The sequence below is a fragment of the Lonchura striata genome, chromosome 27, assembly GCF_050655825.1.
Source record: "Lonchura striata isolate lonStrDom1 chromosome 27, ASM5065582v1, whole genome shotgun sequence".
In the NCBI taxonomy this organism is placed as follows: Eukaryota; Metazoa; Chordata; class Aves; order Passeriformes; family Estrildidae; genus Lonchura; species Lonchura striata.
This window is the reverse complement of record NC_140729.1, coordinates 2296421-2318393: the sequence shown is the minus strand read 5'-3', so window position 1 is coordinate 2318393 and position 21973 is coordinate 2296421. Positions and strand designations below refer to the sequence as shown.

Genomic DNA, 21973 nt, shown 5'->3' with positions numbered 1-21973 from the left:
CAGGAAGGGATATTGGGAAGAAATTCCTCCCTAAAAAACTCGAATGGATTTCTCAGAGAAGCTGAGAAGTGGCCAAGCCAGGTTGGACCAGCCTGGGGTAGTGAAAGATGTCCCTGCCCATGGCAGGGGTGGTACTGGATGAGTTTTAAGGTCCCTTCCAACCAAACCATCCTGGGATTCCACAATCCCTGACTGCAGCACAGGAAGGGGCAGGTCCAAAGCCAGCAAAAGCAGTGTAAAAATCATTTACTTTGCCCTGGGATCTGGTCCCTGAACGTGCTGGGATCTCACAGGGCACACAAAGCTCTGGGAGTGTCAGGAAAGGCCCTTCCTTGAGAAACACTGAAGGAAACAGGGATTTCCAGAGCTGTGGCTGCATTTTCACACAAACCAGACATAGTTTTATCATCTGTTTGATTGGAGTGGGAAAAAAATTGAGTGACGCTGCTCAGCTCTGGCAGTCAATTAACACACAGCCTTAATTAGGCCTGAGCAGCTCTCCATGGCAGGGACAGGGCTGTGCTACATCTACTCCTGCACATCTTCCAGCAGAGCTTTAGAGCATCTTACAAACATTAAACTGGGCTTGATAAACCCAGCCTGTCATCAGGCAGAAAACCAACAGCACAGGAAAAGCCATTTGCTCGACCACGAGGGCAGAGTGGACAGAAGTACCCAGAAATCATAATTTTGACTGAAAAGATCACCACATCTCCTTCCCAAAGCTCACGGAGGTGGGGTGGCAGCTGGGACTTACTCTGGAGGTGCCATTTTGCTGAGGTCAACGTCCTTCAGGAAGTCACTGTGCAGGGCCTGCTCTGCTGTGCAGCGCTTGCCAGGGTCCAGCGTCAGCATGTGGTCCAGCAGGTCCAGGGCAGAGGAGGGAATGCTGTGGGGAGAGTGGGAAACGTGGATAAGTTCATGGAAAATGTGTGGGAAAGCTCAGGGGGAGGAGGACACCTCGGGCTTAAGGGGAATCCACACAGCCAGAGCTCATTGCTGGTGATGCTCAAAGGCACCAGCAGGGCAGGAGTCGGCTCTGGGGGTGGCTGGAGCTGTGCCTGGGAGGTTCGGGCTGGATTTTGGGAATTTTTATCCCCTCCCACAGGGTGCTCAGGCACTGGAACAGCTCCTCAGGGAATGGGCAAAGCCCCAAGAGCTCCAGGAGGGTTTGGGCAATGCTCTCAGGGATTTTTGGGGTGCCTGTGCAGGGCCAGGAGTTGGATTGATGACTCCTGGATTTTGGGAATTTTTATCCCCTCCCGCAGGGTGCTCAGGCACTGGAACAGCTCCCCAGGGAATGGGCACAGCCCCGAGAGTTCCAGGAGGGTTTGGATATCTCTCTCAGGGATTTTTGGGGTGTCTGTGCAGGGCCAGGAGTTGGATTGATGATCCCTGTACAGCCCAGAATCCCAGGAATGTCTGGATATCTCTCTCAGGGACAGGGTGGGATTTTTGGGGTGTCTGTGCAGGGGCAGGAGTTAGGTTGATGATTCCTTTAGAGCCCAGAGCCCCAGGAATGTTTGGATATCGCTCTCAGGGGGACAGGTTGGAATATTTGGGGTGCCTGTGCAGGACCTGGAGTTGTATTGATGATTCCTGTAGGTCCCTGAGCCCCAGGAATGTTTGGACATTGGTGTCAGGGACAAGGTGGAATTTTTGGGATGCCTGTGCAGGACCTGGAGTGGGATTGATGATTCCTGGATTTTGGGAATTTTTATCCCCTCCCACAGGGTGCTCAGGCACTGGAACAGCTCCCCAGGGAATGGGCACAGCCCCAAGAGCTCCAGGAGGGTTTGGGTATCGCTCTCAGGGATTTTTGGGGTGTCTGTGCAGGACCAGGAGCTGCACTGGATGATCCCTGTAGGGCCCAGAGCTCCAGGAGGGTTTGGATATCTCTCTCAGGGACAGGGTGGGATTTTTGGGGTGTCTGTGCAGGGCCTGGAGCTGCACTGGATGATCCTTGTGGATCCCTCCCAGCTGAGGACATTCCATGACATTTCCACTCTGTATTTTGCCATTTATGAGAAGCACCTCTGCCACAACTCCCACGAGATCATCCCTCAGGGAGGCAGAGAACATCCCCCTGAAGATGCCACGCTTCAGGAGAGCTCCCAGTGCACTCCCCAGCCCCAGGGAACCCCTCTGGAGGTGGATGGGGCGTTGGGAGAGGGCACAGGGAGCCCAGCACGACTCACAAGGAGAACTCCTCGCGCAGACGCCGCCGGTATTGCTTCTTGGGCTTCATGGTGTTGAAGTAGGGCAGCTTGATGACATCTGGCCACACGGCTGGGCAGGGGCTCCCACAGAGCCGGCTGGGGGCAGGGAGGCACAGTCAGCCAGGTGGAAGTCACAGGATGTCACAGCACTCACAGAATCCACAGCTTGGAACAGACCTTCAGGGTGATCAGGTCCAAGCCAGCCCCAAAACCTCAACTCAACCCTGGCACCCAGTGCCACCTCCAGCCTTGGTTAAACACCTCCAGGGGTGGTGACTCCACCACCTCCCCAGTCCCTGGGAATTATCAAAATTCCCCCAAGTTCACAAAATTCACAGAATTCAACCACTGGGTTGGAAGAGACCTTCAGAATCATCGAGTCCAAGCCAGCCCCAACTCCTCAACCAGACCCTGGCACCCAGTGCCACCCCCAGCCTTGGTTAAACACCTCCAGGGATGGTGACTCCAACACCTCCTGGTCCATGGGAATTCTCAAAATACCCCAAATTCACAGAATTCAAAGAATCACTCGGCTGGAAGAGACCTTCAGGATCATCGAGTCCAAGCTAGCCCCAACACCTGAACCAAGCCCTGGCACCCAGTGCCACCCCCAGCCTTGGTTAAACACCTCCAGGGGTGCTGACTCCACCACCTCCTGGTCCCTGTGAATTCCCAAAATTCCCCCAAATTCACAGAATCACTGGGTGGGAAGAGACCTTCAGGATCATCGAGTCCAAGCCAGCCCCAACACCTGAACCAAGCCTTGGCACCCAGTGCCACCCCCAGCCTTGGTCAAACACCTCCAGGGATGGTGACTCCACCACCTCCTGGTCTTTAGGAATTCCCAAAATTCCCCCAAATTCACAGAATTTACAGAATAACTGGGCTGGAAGAGATATTTAAGCTCACCCAGCTCAACCAAGCCCTGGCACCCAGTGCCACCCCCAGCCTTGGTTAAACACCTCCAGGGATGGTGACTCCACCACCTCCTGGTCTTTAGGAATTCCCAAAATTCCCCCAAATTCACAGAATTCACAGGTTGGAAGAGACCTTCAAGGTCATCAAGTCCAAGCCAGCCCCAACTCCTCAACCAGACCCTGGCACCTTCAGCCTTGTTAAACACCTCCAGGGTGGTGACTCCACCACCTCCCTGGACCATTCCAGAACTTTATCATGAGAAGGAAAACGTTGAGCTTGAGTTTATAAATCATTCAAAACGATGACATTTTATTTTTCTTACTACGAAGTTTAAAATCTTAATGTTTCTTACTTTAAACTTTCCAAACTCACTAAATTTTAGTATTTTTACAATTAGGTGGTGATGCTCTGGCAGAGGTTGCCCAGAGAAGCTGTGAACTTGATAGCCCTGGAGGTGTCCAAGGCCAGGCTGGACAGGGTTTTGGAGCACCCTGGGATAGGGGAAGGTGTCCCTGCCCTGGCAGGGGTGGCACTGGATGGGATTTAAGGTCCCTTCCACCCTAAATCACTCCAGGATTAAAACTCAGAGTGAGAATTAATTGAGATTGTTGATTTTTGGACTCAGCAAACAGCAAGCTTTACTGAGGGTACATAAATCAGCAACCACACACCTGATGTAGGTGTGGGGACACCTGATTATTCCCATTTTCATTCCCAGGCATTCCTGGCTCTGTTCTCCAGGCAGCTTAGAGACCAAGAGCTCTTCTAACTCGCTGCCTTGTGTGCAAGAGCAGCTCCTGCAGCACCTCCCCTCACAGACATGCGTGTGCAAAGCTTTACCTGATTAATTCAAGCTGAGCCAGCTCCAGATTGGCTTGAAAAATAGGCTTCTTTGTAAACAGTTCCCCGAGGATACAGCTGGAAGGAGGAAAAGCAAGAGGTCACGACAGCCAAACCCTGGGGACGAGCGTCTGAACACGGCAGCGTTTGTGCCGGGGAGAGGCTTTGCCTGGGGAGGGTGATTTGCATCAGGGCTTGTAGTGACAAAGTGACCTGTGTGTAGGAGTCCCCAGCCCTGGGCTCCTGGGAATCACCTCCTGCAAGTGGCTGCTTGGGGGCAGGAAGCCCCTGACACGTTAATTCTTCGCGGGGAAAGGAGGATGTGTCAGTGTGAAAAGAGCACAGAGCTCTCGTTTCCTCCAGGATCAGCTTTTGTTTGGATTTTCGACTTCCCCAGCTGCCCTGTGGCTGTCAGGGCAGGCAGAGGAGCTGGGTTTGTGCACTTTTGTACAGTTTGGAGGGAAAAAAGAGGTGGGAAGGGGCACCTCTGACTCCTGCAGCCCTCAACATCTCTCCTTCAGCCACCAGGAATCAATGCCAGGAGTAGCTGGGAGGATGCAGGCACCTGGTTGGAATGGGAATAACCCCATAATTATGATTAATTACTGGTTTTCCCAACCTCTCTTTGTGTCATAAACCCTGCAGAAGTTTAGCTGGGGACACCCCAGTGGGAAGTGCACACTGTGGGGAATCCAGCCTCAGTTCTACTGCTGGATCCTCCAGTCTCTGCTTCTGAATCACTCGGAAAAATGTTCCACCTTTGTGGCTGAACTGCCCAGCCTCCTGTTCCCCAGGCTTCCTGTACTACTGAAACTTCCTGAAACCTGAAATATCTACTTTAAAATGTTTTAGCTGGAAAAAAAAAAAAACTAGTGGCAAACAGCAACTTAAAGAGTTTAGAAAAAAATTCTCTAAAGAACACACTGAAGGAGGGAGCAGCACAGGGCAAATGTGTCACCCCTCCACAGCTCTGTCACCCCTCTTGATCTCAAGGGTACATCAGTATCAGGTTGGTTTGCAGTTTAAATAGTGAAAATTCTGTTCCTTACCCTTTCTCATTTTCAAACCCAAGGAAAACCTCATTCTAGGAGTTTTTACTAAGTGGGGACACACCCCTGTCCCTCAGAGCACAGCACTGTGAGGTATTCCTGTCTTATCCTAACACAGCTGTGGGAATTCCAGCTGTGGGAATTCCAGCTGTGGGCATTGGCACAAACCAAGGAGCAGCTGCCATGGGAGTGCTCAGGAGCTGCTTGCAGAGGCAGGGAAGGGCAGCAGGACTCACCCACAGCTCCACACGTCGATGGCAGGGGTGTAACGCTCCTCCCCGAGCAGCAGTTCTGGGGGTCGGTACCACAACGTGATGACTTTGTTGGTGTAGGGACGGCTGCAAAGTAGAAAAAAAAAAACATAAAAACTCATCCCAAGAGCCACAAAACCCTGAAAACTTCTCTTTTTTACTTCCCAGTTGCAGTAACACCTGTTGGTGGCAGCAAGGGGGGTTTAAAGTGTCTGCATTTCTGAGTTAAAAACAGCTGAGGAGGTACCATGGATTTTACAGGAATCAGGACTTGTTGTAAGTACCTCAGACTGAAAATTCCTGACCCTCAGCAAGCTGCCACCACTGAATGGTGACTGATCTTGCAGCAAAACCTGCTCCAGGGCAGGTCAAAGGCAAGCAGAGAAGTTCTGACCCTTCTGAGCTGCTCTGCTAGTGAAAAGTTATTAACATCAGCCAGGAGTGTATTTGTCCAACAGCTGGAGCTGGATGATCTCACTGAAAATAATGTCAGGACTTCCAAGTGAAGGATTATGTGGATACTGAGAAGAAAGAAGCTCATCCCACCCAGGTAAACCCTTTTCCCTTCCTCACCTCTCCTCCGAGCTGTAGAGTCGGGCGAGCCCAAAATCCGCAAGTTTGATCTGCCCACTGAAAGACAAAAAACCAGCCCCTGGTTTAAATCACACTTAAATCACAGAATTGTGGGCTGTATTGAGCTGTCAGGGACCCATCAGAACCCAGCTCCTACTTAAACCTCAGTTAAAGGGTGAGGAAACCAACCCCAGTGCAGCAGAAAAGCCTCACAAAGCCACGTGTGCAGGAATTACTGCTGGATATGCCAGGATTAATTCTCCACTTCTGACTGAATGCTTCAGAAAAATACAGTGTTAGAAAAAAAACCCAAAACCCACCAATAATTCAGTGTCATCTGTATCACAAACCCTTCCCAACAGGCCAATAGCCCAGATAATTTTTTTTTTAGGTGGATATTGAGACATTTGGTCGTAATTTGGACAAAATTCTTGTCACAACACCCAAGGTGAGGACAGCACTGAGTGCTCACAGCTAAACCTGGAGGGAAAAAATGCTTGGAGAAATCCCTAAGTGGATCCACTCCCAGGTTACCTGTTGTTCAGTAAGATGTTGGAGCACTTGATGTCTCGATGAAGGAAATTCTTTTTGTGACAGTAATCCAGGCCCTCCATTAACTGTTTCATGAAAGACTTGATATGGTCCTCTGAGAAATGTACCAAGCCAGATTCTAGCAGCCCCATTAGGTCATGGTCCATGTACTCAAACACAAGGTAAAAGGCACCTGGGATAATAAACAGAGAAATGGTTGAAAACAGAAGGAGAGACACAAAAAAGAGGAGGAATGAAAGGAGATTAAATTGTTGAGTCTTTATTGTGCATGATTTTGCTGAAGTTGTTGTTGTTTTTTTTTTTTTAACAGTCCTTTGCTGTTCTGGACTTACTGGGTGTCCTTTTCCTTCAAGGAGTAAAAAAGCCCCAAAACAACAAAGTAGCCCCACCAAGCCGAGATTTGAAATTAAATAACACTCAAAATAAATTCCTCTGAAGTTCTGGTCACATTTAATTTTGGTTACTTTCTTACAAGAGAGTTTGCTGAAGGACTACTGCCATGCATGGTTTGAACTTGTGTTCCCTTCTCTCTCCTGGAAGAGAAGGTTCCAAACAAGAGCCAGTGGGATGCTAAAACTCTTTTTTTCCACAGTGACTGAGGACAAAGAACTTTTCACACTATTATTAAGTTTGTTGCCGCTAATCAGTGTTAAAGATTTGGTTTTTTTTAAAGACTGCTCTCCTGTGACCCTGCAGGAATGCAATCATCCTTTGATCAACTCACTCCAACTGGAACCTGTCCTTCGAGGCGAGGCCAGAGCCAGATCCAACCTCGCTGGACGCGTAGGAGGAACACAAAGAAACAAACCGACCCCAGAGCCACATTTTCCACTACCAAACAGGCTGAATGAAATCTGTGCTGGTTGGAAACCACCCCTGCAGCCAGCTGTACCTTTGTCCTTCTTGAAATCCAGTGCATCTTGTTTGTCTGTGACGATCTCCTTCATGTTGACCACGCTGCGGTGGATGAGCTGCCGCAGGATTTTGATCTCGCGGATGGCCGTGATGGGGAATCCTTCCTTCTCGTTGTCCAGGCGCACCTTCTTCAGAGCCACCAGCTCACCTGCAGGGCACAGAGGGCTCACAGCCTGCCCACCTCTCAGAACTCAAAATTTCCCTCAGACATTTTTGGATATTCCGGGCCCAGGTCAGTCAGAAGCATTTGAGACCCTGGCAGGCAGCTGCAAACAGCTGGGATTTTGGGTTTAAACCATAGAACGATTTATCAGCCTTGCAGGAACAAGTCACAAAAGTTTAAATATTAGAGTAGAAGTAGTCACAAAGTAGAAGGAAGAATTTTTGAGTGCTGTACAGGGGGGTTTAACACCTGTACAGAGGGGTTTTGTTTTGTACATGTGTGCCAGATGTTTTAAGATGGATTTGGGATTTGGGCCTGCCCTGTCCTCCCACTTTCTTCTTCCTCACCTCCCTGTTCTTGGTGATATTGGCACTCACAGATTGGTTTAGAGTAGAAAAGCACCATTTAATATAGGTAATAGGTATTGGGAAAAAACTGTAAACATTTAACACATAATGTGACATTGTCGGAACACAAAATGTCCCTCAGACATTTTCAGATGTTCCAGGTCAGAAGCATTTGAGACCCTGGCAGGCAGCTGCAAACAGCTGGGATTTTGAGTTTAAACCATAGAATAATTTACCAACCTTGCAGGAAGAACAAGGAGCCACAAAAGTTCAGATATTAGAGTGGAAGTAGTCATAAAGTAAAGGGAAGAATTTTTGAGTGCTGTACAGGGGAGTTTTGGTTTTGTAGATGGGGATCAGAGGTTTTAAGATGGATTTGGGATTTGGGCCTGTCCTGTCCTCCCTCTTTCTTCTTCCTCACCTCCATGTTCTTGGTGATGTTGGCACTCACAGATTGGTTTAGAGTAGAAAATCACCATTTAATATAGGTAATAGGCATTGGGGAAAAATATAAACATGTAACACGTAATGTACCATATAAAAGATAGAAAATCCCCATTTAATATAGGTAATAGGCATGGGGAAAACTGCAAACATGTAACACGTAAGGATAAAGATAAAAAAAGATACTCTAAAGATATTCTAAAAGATACTTTGGAGAAACAGGACTAAGAAAGATGCACTCTAGTAGGACCCACATCGAGTAATTTTAGATGACTGGCTTTAAGACATTTACAACATGGTGTGGCAAAAGCTGTTAAGAAATGCTTAAAGTATATTGTATTTAAGAAATAGTTGGCTTCTGATTGTGATGGCATGAGTTATAACATCTGTATTATCTCACCAGTCTCATGAGACTGAAAATAGAATAAAAGCTTTTAAAGCACTTCTCAGTTGCCCCATCTCCGGGTCAGAGAAGGGTTTAATCCAACACTGCTTCACCACAAAGCAGGAACAGCATTTTACCCTGGAATCTCCCAAGCTGTGCTGCAATAAAATCAGCAATTTTATTGCCAATTTAAAATTGCCAATTTAAACACGGGGCTTCAAGTGGCACCCGTGACCACCGCAATCTTCTGAGCAACACCCCAGGGCACAGAATCTCGCCAGCAAAGCGAGAACTCAAGATTCCAGAGCTGCTGCTCTTCTTCCTCTTTTGGAAAACACCCAATGGAAGTTCTTGTCCCACTCGTGGCTCTGACCTGCAGCCCTGCTCACCTGTGTCCTTGTCCTTGGCTTTGTACACCTGCCCGTAGGTCCCTTCTCCGATTATCCCGATGATGTCGAACTTGTCCACGCAGCGCTTGCCCCAGTCGCTCTCCGTCTGCCTCCTCTCCCCGTAGCGAGGACAGCAGATTCTGCACGGGGGGGAAAGCTCTGTGAGACACCCGAGGGCTCCAGCTCACTGCCACCCCCCAAAAAACCCACCTCATCCACTGGCAAAATGCACAAAACACAGCAGCAAAGCTCAGGCACGCTGGCTTTGCGCTCCCTCCTGGGCTGGCTGTTTGGTGCTCCTAATTCTACCAAAATTATCCTAAGTCAGAACACGCTCCAAGAATTTGAATTTTCCTGGGTTGGCTGTTTGATGTTCCTAATTCTACCAAAATTATCCTAAATCAGAACACACTCCAAGAATTGGAATTTTCCTGGATTGGATTTTCCTGGGTTGGCTGTTTGATGTTCCTAATTCTACCAAAATTATCCTAAGTCAGAACACACTCCAAGAATTGGAATTTTCCTGGGTTGGATTTTCCTGGGTTGGCTGTTTGATGTTCCTAATTCTACCAAAATTATCCTAAGTCAGAACACACTCCAAGAATTGGAATTTTCCTGGTTTGGCTGTTTGATGTTTGTAATTCTACCAAAATTATCCTAAGTCAGAACACACTCCAAGAATTGGAATTTTCCTGGGTTGGCTATTTGACGCTTGTATTTCTACCAAAATTACCCTTTGTATTTCTACCAAAATTACTCCAAACTGGAACACACTCCAAGAATTTGAATTTTCCTGGATTGGAATTTTCCTGGGTTGGCTATTTGATGCTTGTATTTCTACCAAAATTACTTAAAATCCAAACATACTCCAAGAATTGGAATTTTCCTGGATTGGCTATTTGATGCTTGTATTTCTACCCAATTTACCCTAAATCAGAACACACTCCAAGAACTGGAATTTTCCTGGGCTGGCTATTTGATGTTTGTAATTCTACCAAAATTACCCCAAATCAGAACACACTCCAAGAATTGGAATTTTCCTGGGTTGGTTTGTATTTCTACCAAAATTACCCTAAACCAGAATACACACCAAGAATTGGATTGTTCACTTTACTGTGTTTTTTTTTGCTGGATAATCCCAACCACACCCAATACAGAAGTGTTCTCCTGGATTATGACACTACAGCAGGGCAAAAAATGAATGTCTGGGATATTTTGCAGGATGCTGGATGTTTGATTTTTTAATTTAAAACACTGTATAAAACATCAGGAGATTTTAATCCCTTAATAACTGCTTATGTTTTTTATCAGGGGAAGTTATCTAGGCAGTGAATGTGGAATCTCAGAATGGTTTGGGTTGGAAGGGACATGAAATATGCTGAAATATGAAAGGCAGGGACACCTTCCACTGTCCCAGGGTGCTCCAAGCCCCATCCAGCCTGGCCTTGGGCACTTCCAGGGATCCTGGGACAGCCACTGCAGCTCCATGGCCAACACTTCAACCATTAAACGCATGAGGAATCCAAATTTCCAATTTGGAACAAGAAACTTTTGAAAACAACGAGAGCTTTATACAGAGATGCTCATCCAGAGGTTTCTTCTGGCTAAATCAAAAAGAGCTTTTGGGGTAGATGTGGTTGAAAATTGGACATGACACACTCCAGGCATTTCTGCCATTAACTCTCAAATAAATGGGGCAAGCTGCCTTTATCTGAGGGTCCAAATGTGAAACAACCTACAGGAAACATTCACTACAGTGAATAATACAGAAATAGGAACTTGTTTTTTCTCCCATCTCACTTCCCTCAATAAAAAGCTCTCAAATCATTCAGGGGACTTAAAAGAGTCATAGATTTAAATAAAAAAATAAGAATTTGGCCTTACTTTGGTCTCTTTTTGAAGGGTTGCTGAGGTGGTGTGGCTGCCTTTGGTTCTGGGGAGTCGGGAGGAGAGGGGTCCCCCCCAGGGAGCTCTGGGGGGAGCGGGAGGTCCGTGAGTAAGTGTCGTGGTCTCTGCTCTCTGTCCTTCTTCACAGGTTTTGGAGGAAGAATCTCTTTCGGACTAAACTCCGAGAAGTTAATACAACACAAAAGTCAGATTCAACAGCCAGTTCAACAAACAAACAAACAAAAAAAAGTTACTGCAGGATAACGGCTCTGGTTGAGGTTTAAGTGTGAAAATTAGCACAAAATAAACCAGGTTAAATTGACAATGCTCATACACCAGGAGAGAAAACACATCATGAAATGAACACACTAGAACTTGCTCAATTTGTACAAATTGGTAGCAGTAATTCAGAATTTCCTGTGAGGCAGCTCAGGGGATCAGCCAGCACCCACTTTCTGACCTTTACTTCCTCTATTTACTCCATTTATCACCATGAAATTAAGTGCTTGATTTGGTGAGGACCACTATAAATACAGACCCAGAGCTAAACCTTCCTCCAAAAGAAAATTTAACCTCTTAGCCAGGAGTGAAATGTGGCTTTAACTTCCAAATGCTGCTGAGAAACCGAAAGTTGATTTTTTAAATCCAATTATTAGGAGTTTGGTTTAGGCTGGCAGGAGCAGAACCTACTTTCTCTTTCATGTATTCAGAGAGGAGAACTCCTAGGTTTGAATAGTCACAAATTCTCCACGCAAATCATTGCTTCAGCAGGAAAAGGAAAAAATTAAGAGATCCAAGGAGCCTTCCCAGGTCTGTTTCTAGGGCAGGAAGCAGATTTGGTGTTTGAACCATCAGGTCTAACACTTCAGAATAAATGAACTGATGGAAATAGGTCGTTTTCTCAATTATTTTATTAGACACTGCCTAATAATCTGCATGATAATCTCTTGTGAAATCTACTTAAGGAAGACAAAAACCACCAGAAATGGGAGAGGTAGATGGGCTGCAACTCTTCCCACTGACAGCAAAATCCTTAGGAGCAGAATAATCGTGTTCAAATATCCAAGAAATTGTTAAGGCTGGAAAAGATCAAGTCCAGCCATGAACACTGCCACATCCACCACTGAACAACAACAAGATTCAGCCTCTGTCCAGGATTAAAAACAACTTTCTAAGACCACGGTGGGAAGGGTGAATGTGTGTCTGGAGAGAGAACCTGCAGTGCCCAGGTTCCAAATTACCAAGAGCCAGGCTCCAATTGCCAAAAATTCTCATTTTCTTGCCTTTTATCTGTTCAGTTCTCTATTTGCATATCAGCACTTGGTTCCTCTAAGTTCAGTTCCCTCAGGACACCTGGGCTGGTCAAAAGGGGGAGGAAACCAAATGGAGCCTCCAGAGCTGCCCAAGCAGAGAAAGGACCAAGAGTGAACACCAAGAACACAACAAAAGCTCCTTGGAGCGCATTTCTTCCTCTCCTTGGAACCAGCAGGAATTGGCACGCCAAAAAATGCAGGAATGGCACCCCAAAACCTGCAGGAAAGGCACCCCAAAACCTGCAGGAATGGCACCCCAAAACCAGCAGGAATGGCACCCCAAAACCAGCAGGAATTGGCACCCCAAAACCTGCAGGAATTGGCACCCCAAAACCTGCAGGAATTGGCACCCCAAAACCAGCAGGATTTGCAACCCAAAACCAGCAGGATTTGCAACCCAAAACCAGCAGGAACACAGCCCCAAAACCTGCAGGAACACAGCCCCAAAACCAGCAGGAATGGCACCCCAAAAAATGCAGGAATAGCACCCCAAAACCAGCAGGAATGGCACCCCAAAACCAGCAGGAATGGCACCCCAAAACCAGCAGGAATGGCACCCCCAAAACCAGCAGGAATGGCACCCCCAAAACCAGCAGGAATGGCACCCCCAAAACCAGCAGGAATGGCACCCCAAAACTTGCAGGAATTGGCACCCCAAAACCTGCAGGAATGGCACCCCAAAACCAGCAGGAATGGCACCCCCAAAACCAGCAGGAATGGCACCCCAAAACCAGCAGGAATGGCACCCCAAAACCTGCAGGAATGGCACCCCCAAAACCTGCAGGAATGGCACCCCAAAACCAGCAGGAATGGCACCCCAAAACCAGCAGGAATGGCAGCCCAAAAAATGCAGGAATGGCATCCCAAAACCAGCAGGAATGGCAGCAGCCAGGTGAGTGCTACTTTCCCAAGAAGCTGCACAAGTTCTGCATCAAACCAGGATTCAATTTGTACCAATTCCTCCCAAACTGCTTTTCCTCCTCTCCTGGTGAGCCACCCAGGCCTAAAAGCACTAGAGGAGGTGATAATTCTGGAGAGGTCAGATGTCCACTTGACAAAGTGTGTTCTGTCCTTGGGCACCTCAAAATCCAATTTCCAACCCTGTATTTGCCACGGGCTTGGGGCTGGAACATTCCCCAGGCTGAGCAAGGACAAAAGTCCAGCTTAAAGAGTTTTGCTCCTAAAAAATGAAGGCCACTGGTGAAGGGTGAGATTCTGCACAGTCAGGGCCACATGGAACTGCCACCAGACTCAGCAAAACAAGTGGGATTTCCCATCCTTTTTTTGGGAAAAAGTCACACAGAGGCATTTAGTGCGCCCCAGAATCACCCTCAGCACCCCAGCCCTGGGGTTAGGGATAAAACTATTTTACAGAGATAAGCCACACCTGGGTGGTAAAAAAAAAAAAAAAAAAAGAGCTTTTTAGGTGTGAGGGGTTGAAAAAATAAAGTAAAAGTTTGCAGGACAACTTCTGGGATTGGAAAGGAGGGAACTTTGCAGCTGGATTTGCTTTGCCTGGCATTTGGGTTGGGAAAATCAGCAGGCAGCTCAAAGCTCCTGCTCAGCACAGAGATATTTAAAACCAGCAAAATTTTTTGAGCAACATCACCCAGGGAGGGCAACAAACACACAGCAGCCTCACTTTTAGGTTGGAGGCAGTGAGAACATTTCCCTGCTCGCCACCAATACCAGAATCATCCATGAAAATAAATTCAATTATTCAGAATATGTAACGCTTCACCACAGGGTGATTGGATCGAGTCAGAACTGTGGGATATCACACTGCTCACTAAAAATGTGCTTTACTCCCCAATCCCAGCACATCTTTAGTGATGACTGGGAGGATACAAGAGGTTTTAGGAACTACAGGCTAAACAGGTCGTGTAAAAATAAAAAGTATCACTGATGACCTTAAGTTAACAACACTGCAACATACTAACAGCTAGAAAAGGAGAGAAAAAACAACTATTTGGATTTTTTTTTTTCTTCTCCACTCCATTCTGGATATTCTGTTTCTTTCTTCCCACCAAAAGGAACCCCCCCGAGTGGGGTTTTCAAATAAATTCATCACAAAAATCACAAGCACCCCCAGCCCAACCAGAGCTACAGAGGACAGAGCCAAGAATGCTGCATGTTTGATCAGAAATGATTAGGAAATAAAGTTGAAGCAGGTGCAGTTTCACTCATTTTTCAACTTTTCAAACAAACAATTCCTACTTCTCAAGCAATAAATTGCTTGCATCGATTACTCAAGAATTAAGACAATACTCAAGTTAAAGCAACGCTGGTTTTTACACGTGGGCATGGAACAGAATCTGGAACAGAAAAAGCTCTGGTTTGTGTTCTTGTTAAGGATTTTTTAAAGAATTGTTAAGCTTTTTCCTGCTTCTTGAGTATAAGTTTCTAAAGAATTCAGCAAACAAACAAACAAAAAGGTAATTTTAAAGTAAGTGTGCAAACAGCTCCAACACACAGAGGCAAAACCCCAAATCTACGTTCCATCCCTGTAATAAACATAAGCAAAGAGTGATGTGAAACCTTTACCAAGCAGCAGCCAAACCTCTTGTTTCCCACAGAGATAAGAGGCAACAACCTGCAGGAGATCATAAAACTCCACACAAACCTGGCAGCCCTAACACCTGGGACAACTCCTTTAAACCAGCACCACAGTTGTACTCTGCAGGATAAGCTCATAACTGCAAAACCAACCCAAAAAAAAAACCCCAAAAACCCTTTTTATTCAAGGCTTTGCTCTTAAATGCAAAGGGGATGCTCTGGTGTGACCTTACCTATCCAAGTCATCTTCCCCAACTAAAATAGGGGGGAGCGGAAGCGGAGGCAAGGTGGAAGTTTTCAGGTGTGGGATAGCAGCCGTCACAGACACTTGGGTTTTTGTAGCCACCTGGACAGAGGACTGGGAGTTCACCTGAGAGGATAAAGTAGACGTCCTTGGGTGGGAGGAAGAGGATGGCAAAGACGTTGGGGCTGAAGGAGGGACCTGAACGGGAGCCACTGGGGCTGGAGGCAAAGGAGGGACAGCAGGAGCCGGAGGCAGCGGCGGCAGCGGCGGCGTGGGAGGCGGAGGGGTGGCGGTGGGCAGAGGCGGAGGAGGGGATTTGATGGTGGGGAGGGGGGGTGGAATCTCCTTCTCTGCTGCCTCTGTCTCCTTTGGAGATACCAGGTCCTCTACCACTGCTACAGGCTTCGAGTCTTTTGTTCCCGTGGGTTTGGAATCCCTAAGTGGAACAGGATGTTTCCTCTCCGAGTTCTCCTCCGCCTTGGATTTCGTTGTCTCCGCAGGGGCTTTAGGCTCTGCGTTGGTGGACAGTGAATGAACCGAGTCCGTGTCCGGAGCTTTCTCAGATTTAACAGTTTTGGTGACTTTTTTAGACTCCGTCCCAGCCTCCTTTAGTTCAGCCAAGCTGTTCTCCTTCCTAGCCAGGAAAACGGGGGAGCCTTTCGCCTCCTTGCCGTCCACCTTGGCCGCAGCGGCTGCCGCGGCCGCTCGCTCCTTCTTCTTCCTGCTGAGCTCTGCTCCGAGGCTGGAGTTGAGTGGGAGCCTGCTGGGGGAGATGCTGGAATGGCGACTGCGGGAGCCAGACCTCTGCTTTTTGCTGTGAGATGAGTGCCTCGAGTAGCCAGGACTGCGGCTCCGCGATTTCACCGATTTCCTGCGGAGAGAAATGAAAATTTTTCTCACCAACAAGCTAAATGCGTTATTGAGTGGCTCAGAGAGGCCACACCACTCATTCAGGAGAGGTTGAAGGTACTGAAAGGAGTTTCTGAGTCAATCAGGAGCAGTTCTGTACCATCATCATCATCATCATCCACCCTTCCCACTGTCACACTGGGAAGGATCAAGGCTGGGCAAGCCCCAAGGGAAAGAGGAGCTCACACACCAAACAGGAGACTCCAGCCAAGAGGATGAGCTGGCAGTTCAGGAATATTTCACAGGAATTGCGTCCAGCTTTAAAGGAAACCATGGATAAAACACAACTGCCCTCACGGGAATGCTGCCTCTGGAAATTGGGCACTTCAAGCTCGTTTTACCCCCCTGGTTCTTTTATTGCCATCAGAACTCAAATTTGCACGGTGTGATTTGGAAGAAGGAGAAATAAACCCCAGGAATTTTAACTCTGTTGGTCAAGGTCTTTCTGTGCACAGAATGGGCTCTAAATCAGGTGTGTGTGCAGAAATGATCACAGAAAATCTGTGCTGGGAGAGAAGCAAGACAGGAAACAACCTCACACCATCAGGGTTCCCCCAACATGAACCTGCTCAGGAGAGAGGGGGAACTAGATAAACACCAAACTGGAAAGTGGAAACTGGTACTTCCACTGCCCATATCAAATCCCTGGTAAGCCAGAACTGTTTCCTCTGCTCCAGGAGGAAGGAGGATTGGGCAGGGTGAGGCTTTAATGGTGTGGTGGGCTCTGATGCCAACCAAAAATTCTGAGTTCAAATTCTGTAACAGACACAACAAATCTAATTTGGAAAACACACAATTCCCCCCAAACAGTCCCACAGCAGTTATAAAACACACTTAACAGCAGTTCAAACACAGGCGACCCTGGCTCCCTCGTAACCACACTCAGAACGTAATTAACACCACCAATTAATATTACCCCAAGACAATAAACATTTGGAAAACAAACTGGACAAGTGAGACAACAGGACGTTCCTGTCCCAACACCAGCAGCACCTTGCAGGAGGAGCAGCTGTAAGCGTGGGAGGTGAAGGGTGTCCCCACGGGGTGTGGGGTTCCCTCCCTGCTCCAAGGATCAGCATTCCTCTCTCCCACTTGGAAGTACAAGCCCAAACCTCACGCTGACAGTGCTCAAAGAACACCAGGGCTGTAGGTAAATCCTTACCTTTAGACTTGCAAAATAAACACACAAGCAGGAGGAGAAAAAAGCAGGGTGTGCAGTCACGCAGCTGTTTCCCTCCTGAGCACGCTGCTCTGCCTTGGGAATGGGAATGCTGCCTCGGGATCACCTCTTTTCCCAAAGTTTCTGCTCAGTGGATTGCCAGTCTGGGCTGCAGTTTGCCTGGCACCACCAGCTGGGAGAGCAGCTCCCTTTTCAGCAGCTCCAAGACATTTCCAGGCTAAGGAAAATGTTCCTAATGTGTCGGAACTCAAAATGTCCCTCAGACATTTTTAGAGGTTCCAGGCCTTGGTCAGAAGCATTCTAGACCCCAGCAGGCAGCTGTAAACAGCTGTGGTTTTGAGTTTGAACCATGGAATGAATTACCAACTTTGGAGGTGGAACAGTCACAAAAGGTTAGATAGGATAGTAAAAGTAGTTACAAAACAGAGGGGAAATTTTTTTAGTATTGTACAGGGGGGTTTTAACACCTGTACAGGGGGGTTTTTACTTTGTACATGGGGGTCAGAAGTTCTAAGATGGAGGAAAGTGGGCTGATCCTGTTCTTCCTCCTTCTTCTTCCTCACCTCCACGTTCTTGGTGATGCTGGCACTTATGGATTGATTTAGAGTAGAAAAGCACCTTGTAACATAGGTAGTAGGTATTGGGGAAAAACTATAAACATGTAATATGTAATATATCATATAAAAGATAGCAGCAGCCCTGGGTGGGGGGAGAGAAGAAGACAGCAGAGAGGATGTCAGGGTGTGTGTGTGCCTCTGCCTGAGCTGCTGAGCAAACTGCAGCAGCTCAAGAAGAAAATCTTTTAGATAATTTACAATAAACTGCCTTGAGACCGAACAGCAAGAGCCTGCCGAGTTTTTCTTTGGAAGCACGGGTGGGAGGAGGAATTTCACCACCACATGGGACCCCAGAATAAGGTTGGGGTTCTCACACCAATGAATCCTGGAGGATGTCACCACCACAACCACCAAGTTTTGGGGTTAACGTTGCCTGCTGCAATCCACCCAGGATGGATTGCTCCAAATGCTGCAGTCCTCCTGCTCCCTGCCTTCCATCCTGCCCCACGATTAACCTCCAGGAGTCACTGCAATTCATGGAATCATGGAAGGGTTTGGGTTGGAACGGACCTCGGAGCTCATGCAGCGCCATGGCAGGGACGCCTCGCGCCGTGCCAGGCTGCTCCAAGCCCTTGGGCACTGCCAGGGATCCAGGGGCAGCCACAGCTTCTTTGGGAAGCTCTGCCAGGCTCTCCTCACCCTCACCAAAATTTAATCCAGCTGCATGCACAGCTGACGGAACCCAGGTTTGGTTTCGGGGTTCCGTGTGGCGGAAAAGTTATTTTTTTAAACTTGTGTTTTTAAAGGAAATCTTAATAGTTTCTTGTTGTTTGGTTAGTTCATTGTAGATTATTTAAAAGATTTTTTTTGGGGCTATTGTGGTTTGGTTAGTAGCTTAGGCAGAGGTATACACACACTCTTGATCCTCTCTTTGTTTTTTGACTTTTTTTTTCTGCTTTTGGGCTGTTGTTATTTTTTTATATGGTATATTACATGATAAATGTTTATAGCTTTTTAAAATATTTATTACTTATATTAAATGGTGTTTTTTTATTTTAAATTAATTTGTAAGTGCTAATATCACTAAAAATATGGAGGTAAGGAAGAAGAAAGAGGAAGGATAGGACTAGTCAAAAATCTTTTTATCTTAAAATCTCTGACTCCTTTGTATAAAGTAAAAACCCTCCTGTACAGGTGTTAAAACCCCCCTGTATAAGACTAAAAAATTCTTCCCTTTATTTTGTAACTACTTCTACTATATCTAAACTTTTGTGACTTCTTGTTTTTCCTGCAAAGTTGGTAAATTATTCTATGGTTTAAATCTGAAATCACAGTTGTTTGCAGCTGCCTGCCAGGGTCTCAAATACTTCTGACCTGGAACATCCAAAAATGTCTGAGGGGACATTTTGAGTTCCAACACAGAGCAATCAAACCAGATCCAACGTGAACATCTGCAAAAATCCAAATTATCTTATTTAATGATGCTAATTTAGAAACAGCCACCAGGGTTCTGCCTGGGCTGGGACAGGTGAAGGTGGGCAAGTGCTGCACTTCCTCCCTGACCTTCCAGCAGCAAAGAAGAAGAAGAAGAACACTCCTCTGTCCCAGCAGGAATAAATTCACCTATTGCCACCCAGTCCTCTTCACAGGCAGCCCTCACCCTTCTTCTCCTCACTAGCAATAATTCCCTGCATTTACCACAGAAATAACTGCTGTTTCCAAGCCCATTTCCTTCCTGCTCTCCCAGCTCCACCAAAACCATCTCACCTCCCGTCCTCAGAGCATCAACAGCCCCCAAAATTCCACCCCAGCACCTGCTGAGGGGGCTTTTATCACTGCATAGCTCAAAAAAACCCCAAAAAACCAAAAACAAAGAAAAAACCCCCCCCAAAAAAAAAACCCCAAAAAAACCCCCAGGCACTAAAGTACAGAAGATGCACAGGAAGGTTTTGCTTTTGGAAGAAAACCGCTTCTAACCTCTGGAATGATTTTTTTCCTGGTTTTACCTATAGCTATTTAATAGCAGTTTTACCCCTTTCCCATTTAATTTGTAACATTCCACACCTTACTTGCTTTGTCAAGGTTATCCAGGATGGATGAGGGGCAATTCAGCCTCACGTTTCTTCCTCCTGCTGGATAAAAATGCTCTGGGATTAAAACCCACCCTGCTGCCCCTCCAGAACTGGAAAAGAGAAATAAAATATACCAACCGTGACAGCTGTGAATTAAGAAAGAAAGGGTGGCTTCATCTAAAACTCCAAATTAAAAAGCACTATGAGATTTGTTGAAGTCACACAATCAGAAGATTGGGATGAAGATGGCCATGGTTAACAGGTGTCAGCAGAGGTGACCTGCAGAGCCCCACATCCACAAAATTCACACCACCCACCCAAAATCACCCACAAATATTTCATATTTTACCTGCTCTAACAACACAGTCAAGGATGAAGCAGAAAATACTATCTAGGAAGCCTGACTGCTCCAATTCCTCAATAAACAAACTTTAATTCTTATTTTTGAATGCCCAGCAACCTGTCACCACGGCAAGGACCCAGCCTGTGCACGCTCACACTCAGCACCTCCAGCAAGATGAGGGACTCTGGAATTCCAGATTTTAGCTGCAGTGACAACATTCCCCACACGGAATGGCAAAGCACATCTGTTATTTTCCCTACTGACCAAACCATCCTCGTTTCCTCCTCGATTGTTTTCCACAGCCACTGGAAAGGCAAACACTCTGGGTTTTCTCCAATCAGCACAGCACATGGGTGCAGTTCCCTAATGATGTGTTTTTGGATGTGGAGATGAAAGAAAACACAGAATGTACTAAAAAAAAAAAAACCAAAATCCACCCCATGTTGTCAGTCAGTGGAAATAATGGAGTGTCCCAGAAAAGCCTGAGGAACGCAAGCCGTGCTCAGGTGTTCCCTGTCTGAGTGTGCCAGTTAAAGAGGTTTTTTTTTTCTCCCAAAAAATGTTCCTGCTCCTCCACAGAAAGCAGAAAAGGGATCAGCCACTGCCCAAAGTCAGCTGCCTCCTTTCGCACTCATGTGCAGCGTGTCAGGGTGAGGAAGGCTCTGCCCATCCTCTCCCTCAGATGTGCCCTGAGCTTCCCCAGCTTCCAGGTGAGCCCTGAGCCACTCAGGTGAGCTCTGAGCCCCCCCAGGTGAGCTCTGAGCCACTCAGGTGAGCCCTGAGCCTCCCAGGTGAGCTCTGAGCCCCCCCAGGTGAGCTCTGAGCCACTCAGGTGAGCTCTGAACCACTCAGGTGAGCCCTGAGTCCCCCCCAGGTGAGCTCTGAGCCACTCAGGTGAGCCCTGAGCCACTCAGGTGAGCTCTGAGCTCCTCAGGTCAGCCCTGAGCCCCCCCCCAGGTGAGCCCTGAGCCACTCAGGTGAGCTCTGAGCCCCCCCCAGGTGAGCTCTGAGCCACTCAGGTGAGCCCTGAGCCACTCAGGTGAGCCCTGAGCCACTCAGGTGAGCCCTGAGCTTCCCCAGCTTCCAGGTGAGCCCTGAGCCACCCAGGTGAGCTCTGAGCCCCCCCAGGTGAGCTCTGAACCACTCAGGTGAGCCCTGAGCCACTCAGGTGAGCCCTGAGCCCCCCCCAGGTGAGCCCTGAGCCACTCAAGTGAGCTCTGAACCACTCAGGTGAGCCCTCCTCTGTCTCCTGGACACACCTGACCAAGAGCTCCCCCCACTACAGTCTCACCTCTCATCCTGGGAGCTCCACAAAGCAAAGCTACCACATGAATTACAACTCACACTTCACCTGACACACGGAAAACAGGTGAAATTCCCTCTGTCCCTTTGCTACAGTCACTGCAGGCAGGTGTTTTCCAAAGGGGCTGGAATACCTCACACAGTCAGTGAGTTATCTGCCCAGGAAAGAGAGAGGAGTAAGTTATCAAGCCAGAGAGTTGGGTACAAGCTGAATGTAAACAGTGAGCAACCTTTGGAACTCATCTGGTTTGGGGTCCAGCATTTAAGTCGGAGATGTCCTTAGAAAGTTGCTCTGAAAGTTTAGGGAAGCAGCACAAAGTGCTCTGAAGTTGCTCCCATAAATCAGGGAAATGGAACTGCTGGAATTCTCTACTCTGAATTCTCTACTCAGCCACTTACACAGAGAGGTTCTCCTGGGGAGAAAACTCTTAGGATTGCTCTGCAGCTCCCAGTGGCTTCTCCCTGCTCAGGGCTGGACATTTCCTCAGCGCCACAACTCCGAGTTGTATCAGTGAACTGACACCTTGCACCTTCCTCACCCTTCCAAAGGGTGAGCAAATAACGT

General features: G+C 47.4%; 2 protein-coding genes across 3 annotated transcripts in view; both read right to left on the bottom strand.

Moving 5' to 3' along the window:
* The window catches only part of CDK12 (cyclin dependent kinase 12), a 32848-nt gene that overhangs the window by 8253 nt on the left and 2622 nt on the right, over positions 1-21973 (bottom strand). For both annotated transcript variants that reach the window (XM_021532925.4, XM_021532926.3), the window contains exons 2-11: positions 15035-15916; positions 10930-11106; positions 9046-9185; positions 7295-7465; positions 6385-6574; positions 5851-5907; positions 5263-5364; positions 3978-4055; positions 2199-2315; positions 758-889 (exon numbers count right to left, since the gene is read on the bottom strand). In XM_021532925.4, the coding sequence (XP_021388600.1) occupies positions 758-889; positions 2199-2315; positions 3978-4055; positions 5263-5364; positions 5851-5907; positions 6385-6574; positions 7295-7465; positions 9046-9185; positions 10930-11106; positions 15035-15916 (2046 nt within the window). The remainder of the gene's footprint in view (positions 1-757; positions 890-2198; positions 2316-3977; positions 4056-5262; positions 5365-5850; positions 5908-6384; positions 6575-7294; positions 7466-9045; positions 9186-10929; positions 11107-15034; positions 15917-21973) is intronic.
* Positions 11826-14487, bottom strand: LOC146765146 (uncharacterized). The gene is made up of 3 exons (XM_085562161.1): positions 14463-14487; positions 12604-13408; positions 11826-12555 (listed from the first exon to the last, which is right to left on the bottom strand). Exons 1-3 carry the CDS (start codon positions 14485-14487, stop codon positions 12246-12248), a joined length of 1140 nt encoding a protein of 379 aa, XP_085418287.1. The 3' UTR covers positions 11826-12245.

Bases quoted from the DNA above. Each gene is read 5' to 3' on its own strand.
- LOC146765146 (XM_085562161.1), bottom strand. From the start codon at position 14,487: ATGCAAGCAATTTATTGCTTGAGAA. The intron at 13,409-14,462 runs GTAGGAATTGTT...AAACTCTTTAAG, and splicing joins AGCAATTTATTGCTTGAGAA to CTGGACTTTTGTCCTTGCTC. The intron at 12,556-12,603 runs GTTTTGGGGTGC...CAATTCCTGCAG, and splicing joins TTGGGTTGCAAATCCTGCTG to GTTTTGGGGTGCCAATTCCT.